The sequence below is a fragment of the Falco punctatus genome, assembly GCF_963210335.1.
Source record: "Falco punctatus genome assembly, chromosome: 6".
NCBI classification, from domain to species: domain Eukaryota; kingdom Metazoa; phylum Chordata; class Aves; order Falconiformes; family Falconidae; genus Falco; species Falco punctatus.
The window spans coordinates 83711107-83729447 of NC_137585.1; the positions used below are offsets into that span (position 1 = coordinate 83711107).

The window sequence follows — 18341 nt, forward strand, 5'->3', positions numbered from 1 at the left end:
CCCCCCTCTTTTTAATGAGTAAAGACAGAAGTGGGGAAAATGCCACTGACAAGTCAAAGGAATGCCATCCAGGCCTGAAGAACATGATGCTAGATATTACAGCTATGTAACTCAAGTTGCAGGTTGGAAATGTGACTCAGACACTAGAAAAGCAGGCAAGGCTTCCTAGTCCAAAATACTACCAAAAAAGACATGACACCGTATACAGCGTGTGGAACAGCTGAAAATATTCAAAATCTGCATCTGAAGATGCATAACACAAAGCAAGTACTGTGAAACTACAGACTAGGTAGGGCTTGTATGTATGCTCAAGGTTAATTGTTTCAGTTGTGCTATCCAGAAAACACATGACAACAAGGTTTAATATGATCAGTTTTGTAAGAGGAACGCACAGTTCTGTATATGCAAAGAATGACAGTACATAAGGAAATTGGACAGCCGGACTCCTACTGTGCACTGACTGCTCACCTTGATGGTTACCATCTACCAAAATGCCCCAGATGGAGAAACGCATGTCACAGACCTATTCCCAAGTCACACGACAAGGTCAGTGAAGCCTGAGAGTCTCTGGAAAAGCTGTACTAAGAAATGCTGAAGAATAATGAACTACAATGGAAATCTACTTCAGAGATGAGATTTCTGAAAACTCTGTTCTGTTAAGGCAGCAAATGCTGAAAAGCCACTATCTTGCCCAGCAGGAAAGGGAGGCCAGTAAATACAGGGGACAAAAATTCTACTTACAATATTAACTGCAGTGTACCTCCAATATTACTGAAGTTCTTTCCATTGAAAATTTTAAGTATTTTTTGACTGTATCAGAAAATGGGATAAAATGCTCATATCTTCCAGCGTTCTCTGGACAGACAAACCAAACAAGGAGGTTTAAAAACTCTTGTGGTAATATCCCCAACATTGTACTTGAGGATTTGCTAAAAATTTACTGTAAGACATTACCCACATTCTCTAGACTGTAATGCTTACTCAGAGCTTCCTTGACGGAACATGTGCCTACAGATACAATTTTAAAGTAAGAACAAATATTTCAGTTTTATTTTCAATCTGCCCTTCTTGGTATCAAGGCTGTGTAAAACAAATTGTTCCTACATAAAACATCATTTCAGAGCTGCAAACGTCATTGCAAATGGTACACAACATTGGAGAGTGTAACCTAAAAAATTCCATAATAATTTCCAACAAAAAAGGCAATTCTAAGCTACTGTGAAATGCAGAAGAGATAGCTGAAAAATACTGCACTTTTATTGTTTCCGAAACCATGACCTGGCAAAACATCTAGTCTGGTTTCTGTCCACACTGTCATCATGTTCGCCCTTGGGAAGGTACACATGCATACACTACACGCTCTCCAGCTTCACACTTCTACATAAATGATTTAAAAAAAAATATCTTTGCATAACAAGACCCTGAACTAAATCAAATATTATACAGAATAATAGAGTACTTTAATTATATTTTCTTATGACGTGACACAATTTCCAACAGTATTTAAAAACAAACTTTTTATTAAACCTTTCATTTTAGGAAAAGTCCCTCAAAATTCTATCATCCTTATTCTATGAAATAAAATTAATTGCACGTATCGTAACCTCAACTTCCTAAATTTTCCTGAAGTTTAATTGTTAGGGTATCAGCACTTTTTCTTCAATATCTCAGCTAAAAAGCTGTTTTCAAAAATGATCGACCTTAAAACTTTTACAGCCTTCATGAGTGTAACTAACTGCAATTTTGGACATGGCCAGAAGGACAAAAAACAATTCATGTTGCTATGTAAGTCAAACCTGGTTTCTTAACACATTTCTTTGACATTAGATCTTCTGCTACATGAGTGCAGTATCCAACAGATGCTTTACAGGTAAGAAAGGGCTTATAGGAAGGCAAAAAAACCTGGTAACCGATGAAGGCATTCTCACATATACACACATGTTCACTAGGAATTCCTGAATCAAAGTGGGAGAGTAATAAAAGGAATATCATCAGCTACTTGAGGAAATATGTTTTGTTATTATTAGTGTTATAATATCTAATATTAAAATATTTCCCCCTTGATTTTCAAAACATATTGCTTCATTGGAACATCCTCAGTTATTTATGTCAACAGACTTTACCAGTTAACAAAAGAAAAGTTCTGGAAGAGAACCTGTAAGTAATGAAATACTTCTGTAAGTTTTCTTATGATTTCTTACACAAAGGCAAGTTATTTTGCTATCTGTCATTTACTTATGGACAGGTATTAATATATCAAATTGATTTCATGTCTGCTGATAGCTTCAGCCTGACAAATGGCTATCACTTATCTTTATTTTCTGGTAAACACCTTCTTAAAAAAATGATGCTTGGTTATAGAGGGCAAGGCATAAACCGAAAGAAATATTCTTCGCTCATTTACTGTATTCAGAAGCAAGATGGCAGTATTGCCGAAGATCAAATGTTTAATTATGTTGTTTTCTCTATCTAAGCATAATCAACATTACTGACCCACTAAATGAAGACTGCACTTCAAATTGCAGGAGTTTATAGAACAGAAAATCTTTTATTGACTTCAGAATTACGATCCTTTAACGGGACTACAAGTTTAACCCCAATTTATACAATTTAATTAATTCTAAACTACAGAATACATTTTTTGTGCATTATTATCACAGGATTATATATATTACAGTGTCTGGAAATAACTTAATTGAAATAACTTTTTTTCATGGCAATTTTAGGGTAATGAGGCCTGTGTGTTGAAGGATTTTTGCATTCAGATTAAAGGTATGGGGAAATACAGGGAAAGATAAAGAGGAATATTTGAAACTAATTAACAGCAGAACCAAACTTATACCTTCTCTAAAATAAGTTCTAAGCAGAAAATAGGCCACAAAAGTCAGAAATACCAAATTGTGCATTACCTTGAGTGATTTTGCCAGTTGTACATGGTTATCATAGACTAGAATGTCCACTGTTAGATTTCGCAGCTGTTGAAGAAGAACTTTATCTCCTTCCAGGTCTTTTGCTTCCACAGGCACCTTCCATGTTGGGTAGGGGCATTTTGTGCCATCCCATACCTGAAATGCAAATAAACTATTTCAATACGTTCAGAATACTTTAGATTGAGATTTTAAATAATGTTTATTTTTTTAACAAATTTGTTGTTTGATTAAAAACTGGTAACAATAAGAAATGTTAATTGGAGTCTCAGTCTTAAAGTTCTTGAATTACTTATATTAATTTTATGGAGTTTTTAAAAATTACTATTCCTCAAAAAAATAATAATAAAAATCAGCACTAGCAAAACCTCAGCTGTTTATTCAGCTGTTACAACTATTAGGTATCACCACATGCAGAACTGTCTATATTAAATATTTTAATCCTGCTATAGGCTTTTTTTAACTATTCCAGCTATAGTGTATGAACACTGAGTACACAGCATGTACTCCTTAATTACTGATTATTTGCTGTATGCTGATATACTGCTAGTTACCCAGAATGTACTAAAAAACATCAGCAAACATACTTAATAATGAGGATTTAAAAAACTGTTTGCCTAAAGCTAAGTTCTTGATACACTTAAGTACTGAAATATCAGTAGTCATTTTTGAGCCATCAAAGTTACTGTGAAAAATTAACTTTACCAACAGACTCAGCACTTCAGAACCGATGTCTTACTACTGAAACCAAACATTAAGATTTCAGTGATAACTGCTTAAGGCATATTCTGTAAACTATGGTGTCCTGTGTTCATGAAAACACACTCTTCTCAAAGACAACAAAAATAATGATCTAAAATACTGGCCACAGAAAAAGAAAAATCCAGAGCAATTTGGGCTGTAAGACTAAAAAGGTGCATTTCATAGGATTTCAAGCTGTTGTGGTTTAACCCCAGCCAGCAACGAAGTACCACGCAGCCACTTGCTCGCTCCCTGCCTCCCCCATTGGGACAGGGATGAGAATCAGGCAAAAAAAGATAAAAGCCATAGGTGGAGATAAGAACAGTTTAATAACTGAAATAAAGTAATATACTACTAATAATAATTAATAATTGTAATGGAAAGGGACATAACAAAAAGAGAAAGAAAAAAACTCAAGGGGAAAAAAAAACCCCAAACAAGGAAGTGATGCACAATACAACTGGGAGCAATACCCTGCCCCCCCAGTTAACTAACCCCAGTATATATATATGCTGATAACGACATCATACGGTATGGAATATGGCTTTGGTCAGTTTGGGTCAGCTGTCCTGGCAGTGTCCCCTTCCCAACTTCTCGTGCCCCTCCAGCCCTCTTGCTGGCAAGGCATGAGAAGCTGGAAAGTCCTTGACTTACTAGAAGCACTCAGCAACAACTAGAAACTTCAATGGGTTAGCAATATTCTTCTCATCCTAAATCCAAAACACAGCACTGTACCAGCTATAGGAGGAAAATTAACTCTGTCCCAGCCAAAACCAGGACACATGCATATAGGTTCAATAGAAGCTAATTTTCAGATAGTTTGTGATATCAAGGCCCATTTGTCTCATGAGTTAGGTATTGCAGAAAGGGAATAAAAAAAAGGGAAAAAAAAAAGACACCAAAGCTTAATTTTTTAAAGGGTTTCTACTCCTTATGCTTAACTGCTGTGGATCAAAGGACCCACAGGAAAAGATCTAAGAATCAAAGCCGTGTGTAAATACACTGAGAATAACTCATGGCTGAAATACTCATCCCAAATCAAGAGATAAAAGGGAAAACTGTCCATAGTGAAAAATCACCCATAACATCAAATTAATGTTCCCAAGTAAGTGTGTATTCTGAAGGACCCAGATAATGAGGCGGTACATGTTGTCAAAGATTAAAAAAAAAGAAAACCTATTATCTTCTGATCCTGTACCATGAAATACTTAAAACCACCTTTCAGAGAGAGGTTGCTCATTGCTTGAATTATCAAACCTTTTCCAGAACTGAGCTTGAGAAACATAGTTTTAGTGCATATTATGAATTTAGTCACTTTGACAAAATAAAGAACCTTAAGTATGTCAAATTTCCTATTATTTTTCAACTGGCTTTACCTGGGACACTTTGGAAGTTCTACACTGAAGAGATGGATCTGACAAATGGACCAAAAGAAACCTGAATGCTCCCTCCCAGATACAAGGAAGACTACATAGCTTTAAAACATCCTTCACCAGAAGAACTACTGGGGTTTGCGTCAGGGCACCTTTTGGAGGAATTTGTAAGCCAGTAAGCTTTATTTACAAAAAAAATTAAAAACTCCCCCACAAAGAGTAGTTTATTTTTTACTTGCACAAATATGAAAACAGATCAAGCTCTCTACCTCAGGAACTTGCCAGCTTCACTTTAATTAAATTACTGATGAAAACAGAAGCCCTGGTTTACAAAACCAACATGATTAAATTAATTCTGGGTAAGAAACAGCAAATCATTCCATTACTAGTCATGAACAGACTGGAGCTAAGGAATAGTTAGTGGCAACCTTTCATTGCCATTGTCGGCAAAACTCTGAAAGGGAAGAGACACAATGAACGCTGTTTCTCTCTTCAGCAGAGTATGCTAATTGTATGAAATAGCTTAACACAGACAACATAGGAGGAAAGAAAAGAATAATAGCAGAAGTCTTATGAAAAGTTAAATGACAGACTAGTTTCTAGTAAGAATTTTTTTAGTCTCCATCAGTTTCAATAGCAAAATTCTCAGAAAATGGTAAGTGATACTATCTTTATGCCATGTCAGCCTTAGGTGCTGTGCATATCACAATTAATTTATCAGGTATATTATTAAAAGTTATGCTATGGGTGAAGCACAAAATCACCAAAATTCATTTCAGTTGTCTTTGAAGCAAAGCCCACTGATCTCAACACTTAAAATACTCATTATATTTTAAAGTATAATCAGCCATTAATATAACTTGATATACTTGGAATGACATAATAAATTATTGTGAAACATATAACCAAACTAATATAATAATATTTAATGTTCACTCAATTGAACTGGTATTGAATTTAGGCTTTTTTTGGTTTGTTTAGTGAATCAACCAAACAGAGATATGTCTACAATTTTTTAAATTCTCTCTTCTATGAAGACCAACATTTGATATAAGAAAGGGATTTTGCCATGCTTGAAAAAAGGGAAAAAAATAGAAACAGCACACCAATATAAGCTGCCATTTTTAAGCTTGTCTGATACATTTTAATACAGATTTAATTAATTAATATCTTATACTACTAAAAACCAATATACTCTCAAAAGAATTGCATATCAGAAAAACTGAGCTACTGGTATTTGATTCCAAACTTTTACCTTCCTAAGTCTATCTTAGGTCTTCCTCTTCTGAAGTCATTATCTTTACTGTACAAAACTGAAAAAATTGACTTCAGATCTTCCAACACAGAAAAGAATGTAAAGAAATATTAACAATTTAAGAAAGCAGTTGTCTGTCATTGCAAAGGGTCCTTCGGTGCTCAACATATACTTATTAATGAACAACGTAATTAGACTCCACAGAGTTCTGAAATTTTAGTGGGTCTCATTTGACATCTATTTCACAAGGGGTAATTTAATGAAAGTATTTGTAAAAGCTGCAAAGCATATTACAGGATGATACAAGGTTTGTTTCTGTGTAGTGCATGTATCGTTTTGCACAAGAAAAATCTTTGCTGTGTTAGTGAAGGATTAATGCAGCGTGCTCTTTCTAAAACTGTTGTAACAATATAGCTTAATACAGTAGAACCAATAAATAATTTTATGAAGTCATAAAATGGAAAGTAACAGGCTGTTCATCACTCACATTTTAACAATCACCTTATAAAAGGAAGAAAAAGAAATACAGAGGATGTCAGAATAACACCAGACTGATACATTCCAAGCCAAAACCAGGAAAATTATTCAGACCTTTTCATTTAGCAGACGTTAAGTATCACCCTTGGAAAGTACTCCCCTGTTGCGTGGCTCTTTGCATTTTGTACTTTCACTGAGCACTGATTCCCGAAGTGCTTAAATATAACTAAAAGAAGCTACCTAAAAATCCATCAGGATAGACAACATAATCCATTCATTACTTTTCTAGATAGTGCTACTTACTACATTAATTATACCCAGCAGATCTAGAAAAAAAGAGCACTACTCGGTGCTAACTATAAAACAAGGTTAGTATTTAAAACAGTATTTTTCAACTTCAAGAAGTCTTGCGATATTTTTGTATAAATGTTTGTGAATTCATGATCCATACCAATGCCATCTTACAAAATCTTTCTGAAGAAATTAATCAGATGAACAACTAAAGAGAACTGGCATTTCTCGTTTTCATAAAAATAAAATGGTCAAAGATCATAAATTTACTTAACCATTAAATATTTATCTATGTAACATTATTTAAATAAATGAATAGGTCTGTTTTACTGAAAATACAATCACAATGTCTTAATAAATAAATCTAAGATTTTTTTAAAAAATAAATCTACCTTTAGAAGAAAGGAAGATCCATCTACTTGTGCTTTTCCTACCAGCTGGCAAGTGAGATCAAAGAACAGCATTGGCTGAACACCAGACAATTTTGCTGCTGGTCCAGAGATGGAAAGATTACTGGCTGCCCAGACACGTAGTTGTTCTATTATTTTCAGTTCTTCATCCATGAAAGTGTAAGCTTTGCTAGAGGCTCGAGGAACTACTGGAGCTCCTACATTTCCATCAAATGTCAAGGATGAAAATCCCACACTGGTAATTCCCTGCATCTGTCCGTTGTATTCCCTGATCTGTAACAAAATATGAAGAAAAAAATAGTTGCACTGTATCAAAACATACATACACTTTTGCTTTATCATGTGCATGAAGAATGGACGATTGAGCACTTGTTCCTAGTCCTATTAGAAGAGCAAAGTCAAAATATATATAAAAAAAGAAACATTAACAAGAAAACAAAGTGAATGAGCAGAAAACAATCACAGAATCACAGAATGGTTTGGGTTGGAAGGGACCTTAAAGATCACCCAATTCCAACCCCCCTGCCATGGGCAGGGACACCTTCCACTAGACCAGGTTGCTCAAAGCCCCATCCAGCCTGGCCTTGAACACTGCCAGGGATGGGGCAGCCACAGCTTCTCTGGGCAACCTGTGCCAGTGTCTCACCAGCCTCACAGTAAAGAATTTCTTCCTTTCATCCAAACTAAATCTACCCTCTCTCAGTTTCAAGCCATTACCCCTTGTCCTCTCACTGCATGCCCTTGCCAAAAGTCCCTCTCCAGCTTTCTTGTAGGTTCCCTTTAGGCACTGGAAAGCTGCTATGAGGTCTCCTTGGAGCCTTCTCCAGGCTGAACAACTGTCTCAGCCTGTCTTCACAAGAGAGGTGCTCCAGCCCTCTGATCATCTTCATGGCCCTCTTCTGGGCTCACTCCAACAGGTCCCTGTCCTCCTCCTGTTGGGGGCCCCACAGCTGAACGCAGTACTCCAGGTGGGGTCTCATGAGAGTGGAGTAGAGGGGGAGGATCGCCTCCCTCGATGTGCTGGTCATGTTTCTTTTGATGCAGCCCAGGATTCAGCTGGCTTTCTGGGCCATGAGTGCACATCACCGGGCCATGTTGACCTTCATGTCAACCTACACCCCCAGGTCTTTCTCCCCAGGGCTGCTCTCAATCCATTCTCTGCCCAGCCTGTGTTTGTGCTTGGGGTTGCCCCGATCCAGGTGCAGGACCTTGCACTTGGCCTGGTTGAACTTCATAACATTCACATGGGCCCACCTTTTTAGCCTATCAAGGCCCTTCTGGATGGCATCCCTTCCCCCCAGCATGGCGACTACACCACACAGCTTGGTGTCATCTGTAAACTTGCTAAGGGTGCTCTCAGTCCCACTGTCCATGTTGCCAACAAAGATGCTGAACAGCACTGGTCCCCAGTACAGACCCCTGAGGAATGCTACCTGTCACTAGCCTCCACTTGGACATTGAGCCATTGATCACAACTCTGAGTGCAATCATCCAGCCAATTGCTTATCCACTGGTCCACCTGTGAAATCCAGTTTTGACACAAGGATGTCATGTGGGACAACACTGAATGCTTTTCACAAGACCAGGTAGATGGCAGCAGTTGCTATTCTCTCATTGACCAACACTGTAGCCCTGCCACAGAAGGCCACCAAATCTGCCAGGCGCAATTTGCCCTTAGTGGAGCTGGGCTGGCTGTCACCTATCACATCCGTATTTTCCATGTGCCTCAGCATAGCTTCCAGGAGGATCTGCCCCATGATCTTGCCAGGTACCAAGGTGAGACTGACTGGGCTGTAGTTCCCTGGGTCTACCTTATTTCCATTTTAAAAATGGGCATTACGTTTCCCCTTTACCAGTCAGTGGGAATTCACTGGATGGCTGCTTCTCAAATATGATGTATAGTGGCTTCGCCACTTCATCTGCCAATTCCCTCACAACCAGCAGACGCATCTCATCAGGTCCCATGGACTTGGCCAGCTTCAGGCTCCTACCACAATTTTTTTTTTTTTTTTTGAAGAGGCAGACTAATACCTACCTGTAACTATAAAGCATCACTGCAGAATATTAAGAGTATTTTATCCACAAATGTCAAAATGTTCATGCGGGGTACACATCAGGATTGCTTTTACAGATTGGGAAACTGAGGCATGAGAGAAATTAATTTTTAAGGATCATGCAGCAGATCGACTGCAGAGCAGAGTTATGGATTCCTGTTTCTGACTCTCACAATAGCCCCACTTCCAAGTATTATGGAATTCAAAAAGAAAATATCAGTTCTAGGAGGTATTTTTTTTTCTATAAAGCAAACAGTCACCAGCTTTCATCCTTTGAATTATGAATACAGCTTTCACTATTACTCTTACGTCTACTGCCCTGCACATTGCAGGTCCCCTGTATCAATCCGATTTAGCTTTGTATCTGCTACTATATAAAGCAGTGTTCAGTCTGAAGCATTCCTTCAAGGATCTAGTCTAGTTTTACTGTTCCCTGCATTCCATAAATGTATACCAAAACCTTGCATGACTCATTATCCAGAAATCTCAAACCAGCTGCTTCGATTCATCTCTTTTTTTAATTAAGATTTGTTTACCAAATAAAGCAACAGGACTTGTGAATATAGCATTTGTGAGAGAATCTAGTTTAGGATTCCCAGGTGCTCAATTTTCAAATGGTTGAAAATCTTAATGATATACAAACGCAGAATCTGAAAGATGTGACAGAAGTTCTAAACAGCAGCGATTTTTACCAAAATAATGCCAATGATTTAGGCCTACATTTTATAAACACACTGAAATTTAAAAAGCAAATTAAATATTCCTTGGAAATTCATAAACAAGCAGTTCAATCTTGGTGACAGGAACTCCTTTAATCCTACTTTGACATAACACATAAATGTATCAATTCACAATGTAGTTTTTCTTCACTTGTAACACTGAAAAGCTTTAGTCTTTTAACCTTTAGGTTTAAACATAAAAATACAAGAAAAGCCAATGGGAAAATCAGGAAAAGACAGAGTTTCTTAATTAACTATGCCCATTACCCATAAACTGAAAAAAAAAATATTCCGCTATAAGACGTTATCCAATATAACCACACAGATTGACTTTAGTTGCTGCCACTGGCATTATATTCCATAGTTTCTCAAATAGGTAACAACCAGAGGGAAGGAAAACTCTCATCACTTTTACTCATTCATCCACTATCAAAAGATAACTCCAAGCATATTTTAAAGTATCATCTGACATGTCAAATGTTTCTCAAAGCATTTTGATTTCCATTTTACCTACTTATTTCTTCACTAATTCTTTTAAATAATCATCAAAATCTTTTTACTTTTTTTTTTTTTTTACTAAAAATTCTGTCCTAGATCTCTAGCCTGCTCAGGAAACCAGTTCAAGAAACTACTTTGTCTCCCTGGGTTTCCACTAATATTTCATCAGACTGTTTTCCCTCCTTTCCCTTTATGTCATGTTTTGGGCATTCATGAAGCTGTGTTTGAACATACTGTACTTTCGGCATCTCCTAGTACCTCGTTTACAGTATCTGAAATCAGCCTTACTGTAGGGAAAGGCAGTTATAAAATAACAAAAGAAATAAGTAAGAAGGTAAACCTGAAACATCAAGATAAGAAAATTACCAGTGATCTTGAAGGAAACCTATATGTATAGGTAAGTGGAGAAGCCACTGAGTGGTCTCCCAGGTAAACAGCATTCAACAATATTATTTAGTGAAGGACAGAACAGGACAGGACAAGTAAATGTAGAATGGGTTACGGAACAACGTATTTCATAGCTGGAAAATTACTTATGTCAGACCCATAGAACAGATGACAGTTGACAGAAATTCTCCAGGCTTGTCCTTTGAAAACAAATCATTGCTAAAGCGATAAGGAATCACTAGAGTATAAAATGAACAAAACCTATGGGCAAATGTTTCATTATTGCACTGTAAGTAGATCTGACCAAGTTAAGCGCTGATACTGTAAACTAGTTATATTTTCCACACACAAATGATTTTGAAATTGAATTAAACTTAGGGAAAAGAGGAATCTGAGACTTTTGTATGACAATTCCCCTTCAGTAGTTTTTTGTGTCATTTCTAAAGGCATTGGGGACTTTATAAAAAAATGGGGGTGGTGGGAGGAGGGGAAACAGGGAAGGGGGGCAGATGGTTATCACTTTAAGAATTCCCTGAGAATTTTAAATAAATTCAATAAATAATGGTTGCTAAACAAAAATATCTTTCTGGGACAAAAGTCAAGCAGACACCATGTATCTGGCTTGTTCTAAGCAGGCAAGTTAATTCCAATACATACTGTGGGAGTCTTTGGCATAGTTTTTATAAACTAAAGAACAAAAGCTGAAATATCACCTCAACAAACTACCTGGACAATAAACTCTGTTTTCTGTAGGGTACAAGTCCATCCTGAATGTGCTCATTGAAAATAAGCTAATCTTGAAATGTTTATAAATAGATGTACAGCAATCTAAACCACCTGAATTTTATTTTTTTTTTTAACTGAAGGTAGTGTTATTCACCTCACTCAATGGAAAAGTGCAACAGTAAGTAGTGTATAAAGCTGAAATAGTAGCATCTCCCAGGTAGTTTTCCACCAAAATTGACTGTTGTATTGCAGAAGCAAAGGATTTACAAAACCACTGCAGTCACAGATCGCCTTTTTAGAATATATCTCTAAAAAAAAGCCTTGATACTAAACTAATGTACATGTTCTTATAAGGCAGAATTCCCAAAATAAATTTAACCATTGATTTGTGGAAGTATCAGGAATTTAAGATAATATTTTGAAACATGAGTACATTTAGCTTAAACTCCATTATTATTTATACATATAAAATTATTTTAAGACATCAAATTGTGTTGTTTGGTTTTTGTTTGTTTTGTGGTTTTTTTTCTTTTTTTAGGTTGATTTATTGCATCATCTGAAATGCACTTCTATTCCAATTTGGGTTTAAATTCAGCTGAAGACCTCTTGTAAAGTATCTTTTACCTAAGCAGATGTCCAAAACTTATGATCCCTGTGATTCATGGCTGCCAACAAAGTAAGAGAAGATCAATGTTCACATAAGCCTTGAAAAATTCCAAGCACAGAGGTTCCAGAGCCTTCCCCCTCCCCCCCCCAGGTAACCTCTTTCAATAATGCATTGCTCTCTTAGTCCACAACCATCCTTGGAAACATTCCTTTTGCGATACTAAGTCTTACCACCTCTAGATCTATAAGGTTCCCTAGCAGTGATTACTAAACATTTTTACTGTACTGAATGTTTAAAAAGATCTGTAGGAACTTGGGGAAAATACCTACACATGGTTTATATTTCCAGTGAAACTCCATCAAAAACCTAGGCAGTAACTTGGTATAGTGGGGAAAAAAAAACCAAAAACCCACAAACAGAATACACTAGATGCCACACACTCCTCCAATTTGTTCTTATAAATGATAGCTATGAAAAAGCGTATTTCTAGGAGACTGAAAAAAAAAATCCTTATGCTAGGGGATGGGCGTTCCAAGTCATAAATGGATGTCCTTCAATTCTCCCCACTCACGACCTTACAGAAAGTTTTAGAGACAGATCGCTGCACTTTAACTTGAAAAATGGTCCAGAATAGCTGGAGCAGATACTTGACTGTATGAAAAACACATACACATAAAACACAGGTTTTCCATTGTGTCAAGACAAAAGATTACACAGGTATTTAATTTATTTCCTTGGATTCATTCTTTTCTATTTTTGGCTGCACAGGTAGCCAACACAGAACTATATGGTATCTAAGAGCCACTGGTCCAAGACAGCACAGGTTTCAAACTTGTCTGAAGTGAACCACAGAGCATTGAAAACTTGGAAACACTCCGTAAGTATTCAAGCAGTGATGGCTTATAAACAAAAGCTGCTTTTCCTTTTAACGTATTACTTTATCAGTGGTTCTGACCTTTTAAATAAGAAACAAAGCAGAAGCAGCTTGATAAGGTGTCTTGTAAAGAAGTTATGTGTATATGCCTCAAACTAGCTGAAAAAAGTCCCAAAAGAATTGTCCTGAAGTCTTTTAGGCTATGAATGGCCTCAACAATTCCATTTCTAAATGGCCTTTCTATTAAATGGGAGTTTCGCCTTTGTGTTATGGACTTCCTAGAGAAAAATCAAAGTCCTAATTTATGATGATTTGTCCATCTGAGACTGTAGCCACTGAATACAATACTCTGTACGCTCACATCACCTACAAGGATGTCAATAAGTAATCCCCTTAATTTTTCCCTGTTCCACTGCTGCTGAAACTTTTGAGCTTTATTAGGAATTGCACAGGGCTAAAAGAAGAGGCTAAAAGTTACAGTAAGACCTTTGGAGATGCTTTTCACCAGCCCTGTCCAGACTTGACAACATGAGAATCATTTCAGCCCTACAATCTGGAAACCTACATTTTTAAAACTAACCTGAAAACAGGAAATGCTTGCTTTCCGTTCTGAGTGTCATGCAGTGCATGAGGGTGGGATGGGAGGCTAAAAAAACCCCATCATGAACACTGAAGACCTACTTCAAGCTAAAATAAAGCTGCAGATCAAGCACTGGAATGATATACACATCCCACGCAAACAAATACTCCAATATAAAAAAAATATTAATATGAGTCATTACAATTGTTACTAATTTAATAACTTATTACTCAAAAATATGCTAGGCAACTGACCCTGAGCCTTACCACCATATCAGATCCAGAGATTAATTTCTTTGTAAAAAGTTTGATGATTGTCACTGATGCCATTTACATGAAAAAAGTTTCCTGTCAAAAAGCACATGAATGCATTTGGTATATTTCCTTATATTTTGTAAATGTTTTCTGACATGAAGTAAAACAGTCTAAACAAGTCTGGCTAGTATAGTATTCTGATTATGTTTTCCTGTATTTTAATAATGTAATCCTACTGTACATGTACCTCCAGCTCCATGAACAGCGAGGTAATAATGAAAGAGAAGCAGTTTGAAGTAACTTAGTACATATTCTCTCTCCTTATATAAAACTATTTTGAGCACATTTTAATATAACAAAAAGAAAACCGAACTACAAAAACTATCTGCAGGCATATTCCAAAAGAACGTTAACAAGGCTAGTCATATGAAATTTAAATGAATTTTTTGAAGATATGAAAGATACACCTAGATATTAGGACCATAAGTTAGAGCTTATCCTCTACTGTTCTTGAGAACTACTGTCTCTGCAAAATAAGATTGTCAGAAAAGTCTGCAGCAATGGAAATAAACAGGCTAAAGAAGAAAATGAGCAATACATTGTACATTTCATTTACCAGTTCACCTGAACATATTATAACTATTTTGTGGGAAAAAAATGTATGCAAAAAGTGTATTTACTTAAACCAGCTGCAATAATGTCGGGTTTGACAATAATTTAAAAAAAACAGCAGGCACTGTGATACTATTTTAGAAACATTCCTCAGAGGAAGTGGCACAGTATATTTGAGAAAATTCCAGTAAAGTAAAAAAATACTATTTTGGAGTATTTCCTACAGATTTAAGACATGACCAGGCAACTTGACCAAAAGTACTCAAATGAAAATTTTAGAAAACATATGTGCAAAACTCTAAGACTTCACATTATTGACTGTAGGTAGTGATATTTTACTCCGTATTTTTTTACATTATCTACTATAGGACAAATAATTGGGTTTTGAATTCCATCAAAACTTCTAAATGAGTTCCACGCCTTACGTGATTTTTGAAGGGAAGCTAAAAGCTATAGCAATGATATTTCCAAGAAAAACACTGGTTTCTCTGTGTTAAAAAGAATCTTGTTTCTGAAACTTCTGCAACTGTTTACAAAAAAAAAAAATTGCTTCCACTCTTCAGAACAAAGAACGTGAGAACACAGTTGCAGCACCGCAGACAATACTACAAAGGATGTCAAAGAACATAAAAAGTCTCAAACTAACTTTGGCCAAGTTTACTTATTTGGACCACATTTACTTAGAGGACACTAAGAGTCTGGCAGCTAAATTCTGCTGAAGTTTGATGTTGACTCAGTACGTTCTATATCTAAGTTCCAGGCTTTCCCCTCTCATCCTTATCAACGTGACAGCTATGGCCAGAGCTGCCTAGGAGTAAAGTGAGCAGATGCTCCTGTGTGTCTCTCTCAATGCCTTCCATATTGCACCAAGTAGAAAGAAAAGAGAAAGAATCCACTTTCATGGGTCAAACCGGATCAAACTAAAGGAGGGAATACACAGAGACAAGGGAACCACTAGCGAACTGCTCCTAGAAACAATGGCAGGCTGGTTTAAAGGTCAGAATAAGTAACCTAGTGGAACAAATGCTCTGTTAAGTATTACAAGGTTAAGGAGAGTGATGCACAAAAAGTGAGACAGGACAGAACTAGTAAGGATAACAAAAAAAAAAAAAGGACTGTAATTGATCCTTCTATGTTTTTATGAAGCCATGTTCCATATGCTTGATATTCAGATTCCCATTCCTCTGTGGACAGGCAAACAGCTTAGAAACTCACTAGCAAAACATACGTCTTATACTTGTCAACTGACGGACCTATGGAGGGAATAACCATCTATACCATGGCTATAAAGTATATATACAGTACTTTTGCTCAAAGAAGCAACATGTTTATATTGAAATCTAAAGAGTTTGAACCAGATGAGTATGCAAGGAATTCGTTGTTTCTTGCTGGTTTTCTCCATTTTGTTATTCTAAAGACGTAGGATGCCACATCTAATTGCAAAGCCTAACCATTAAACTTATAAACCACAATTATTCCAAAGTTAGTAGATGACACAGTTACTGTTGTCTGTGCAAACAGTTCAATTAATGGTGTATTTATGATACCCTATTCTGTTACTCTATTTTTCTACAGGACATCTTCCTATGCAGTATATGACTTAAGTAGTACAGTGGTGATGAATTGGTGCTGTGTAACAAAGAAGCTGTCATCTTGAAGACTCCTGCTTCATTTGTTACAGTGACTGGAGCCTGTACATGGAAGAAGTTGAGGGACAAAAGTAAGAGAATAGTATCAAGTTTACAATGACAAAAAGCTACAGAATTAAGACTTTGCTACAGAGATTGCATTATGCTGAGTAAGTCATACAAGTAAAGATTATACTGAGAGGTCACTCCTTTGGTCTTCACTCTCCAAGTGTTCTACAAGAGTCACACAGCTCTATAAAGCTGTGCATTTGGGAGACAGACCCATCAAAATACATCCTAGACAGTGATTATACCACACAACTCAAGTATGCTGAACAAGATAAATCAGAATGTGCTTCACTTTTCTCCAATTCTCAAACATGAAAATGGAAATCAAATACCCATTCACTTCACTAGGAGTGAAGAAATAAATTCTTGTTTGTGAAACACTCAGTGGTAATAAGGAATACTTGAGAAAAGCCAACGAGGAAATTAACAATTCCGTCATCATGACAGCATCTGAATAATAGACAAAAGGCAGAACACATGCCAAAACTCCCAAGTCAAGTGAGGATAAAACACTGCAGATTTAGTCAGTACAGCAGGTTGTCTCTTCTCTCTTTTTAACAGCTTAAACATTAGGAATTAAGTCTAAGATATTAAGAGCATCCACAGTGAATAAAAAAAAAGTTCCAAGTAAACTCTATTTGAGATAACTCCTTCTTTGCCATGAAGATAGAGGGATGCTAGACAGATCACAAGTCTAGCTTTTACACTGGGGAGTGGTGGGATCCCCCCCCAATGTCACCTCTGCAGAGCACTGACTGTGGTTGAAGGCCCAAATACAGTACTGCAAATCACTAAGTACTATTCATTCATGAGAAATCATTATAAGAAGTCATAAAAATGCAATTCAAGAAATATTAATAGAAATTTAATTAAAACTGGATAATCCTTCAGTTCTGTTACTAAGACACTTAAAATTTTCATTCTTTGCAACAAATACTGAGTGAATAAAATTAGTCTCTATCCAGAGTAAGCCCAACAGAATCCTTTCCATTATGTTATTAGCTCTGAACCACGCCAACGCCTGTGTTACTATGAAGAGAAGTTATTCATTAGCAGCTGAGGACATAGCTGGGAGTAGTCATTTTTAAAATGCATTTGCTATCAATATCAACTTCTTGGAAGTCTCTCAAAAGCATATCTGGGAGAGGGAAATGTGAATATATGCTGTTAAGGACTGTGTATATCTGTCCTCACTGGTAAGCACATGTGAGACTATGGCCTCTGCTACCCTCAATTGCTTTCCATTCAGCAACCTAAGAGAAGGTGCTAAGGCCTGAAGACAAAATAGAGTGAAGGAATAACTGCAGACAGTGTAATTAGAACTCTAACTAGAGTTGTTTTTTTCTTTTAATTGAAAATCACGTTGCACAGGATTCCCACATGCTATGCTGGTTGTAGGTGAAAGGAAGAGATCACCTCCCTCCCAGTTTACTCCCAGCAGTTGGCACCAGGCTTCTATGTCAGATCTTTACCTGCTCAGATCAGATACAGGAACTTGCAAAGTAACTTTGTTAGCCTAGGGTAGTCAAAACATTCCCATCCAGAAAAAGACAGTTTAGTGACTCTAGATCATTCTAACTTTTAAAGTAATTAAACAAGCTGTCAGCTTATGCATCTGAGGAGATATTGACCATGAGCAACTGAAGGTCAGTTAGGGCTAGAAACCACTTAAAACAGCTCAGCTGTGATGAAAAAAACTTAAGTGTATGTGCGGAGGGAATTAACAGACCCTCCTTGAAACTGAAACATCATCTTGGAGAACAATGAGGTACCAATTAATAAGAATTTTAGAACGATCTCCTGAAAAATGATGCCAAGTCAGAAGAATGGTGAGGTTCCTTCCATGTGCTATATCAATA

At 36.7% G+C, this 18341-nt stretch overlaps 1 protein-coding gene across 4 annotated transcripts in view; it reads right to left on the bottom strand.

The window, feature by feature from the left end:
* Positions 1-18341, bottom strand: part of POT1 (protection of telomeres 1) — a 91809-nt gene that overhangs the window by 26905 nt on the left and 46563 nt on the right. For 3 of the 4 annotated variants that reach the window (XR_013929180.1, XM_080393921.1, XM_080393922.1), the window contains exons 9-10: positions 7457-7747; positions 2910-3065 (exon numbers count right to left, since the gene is read on the bottom strand). Coding sequence is in view for 3 of the 4 variants with exons in the window: in XM_080393921.1 (XP_080250047.1) it covers positions 2910-3065; positions 7457-7747 (447 nt within the window). In the remaining variant the exon portion in view is untranslated. The remainder of the gene's footprint in view (positions 1-2909; positions 3066-7456; positions 7748-18341) is intronic. The other variant, XM_080393923.1, reaches the window with a different exon arrangement.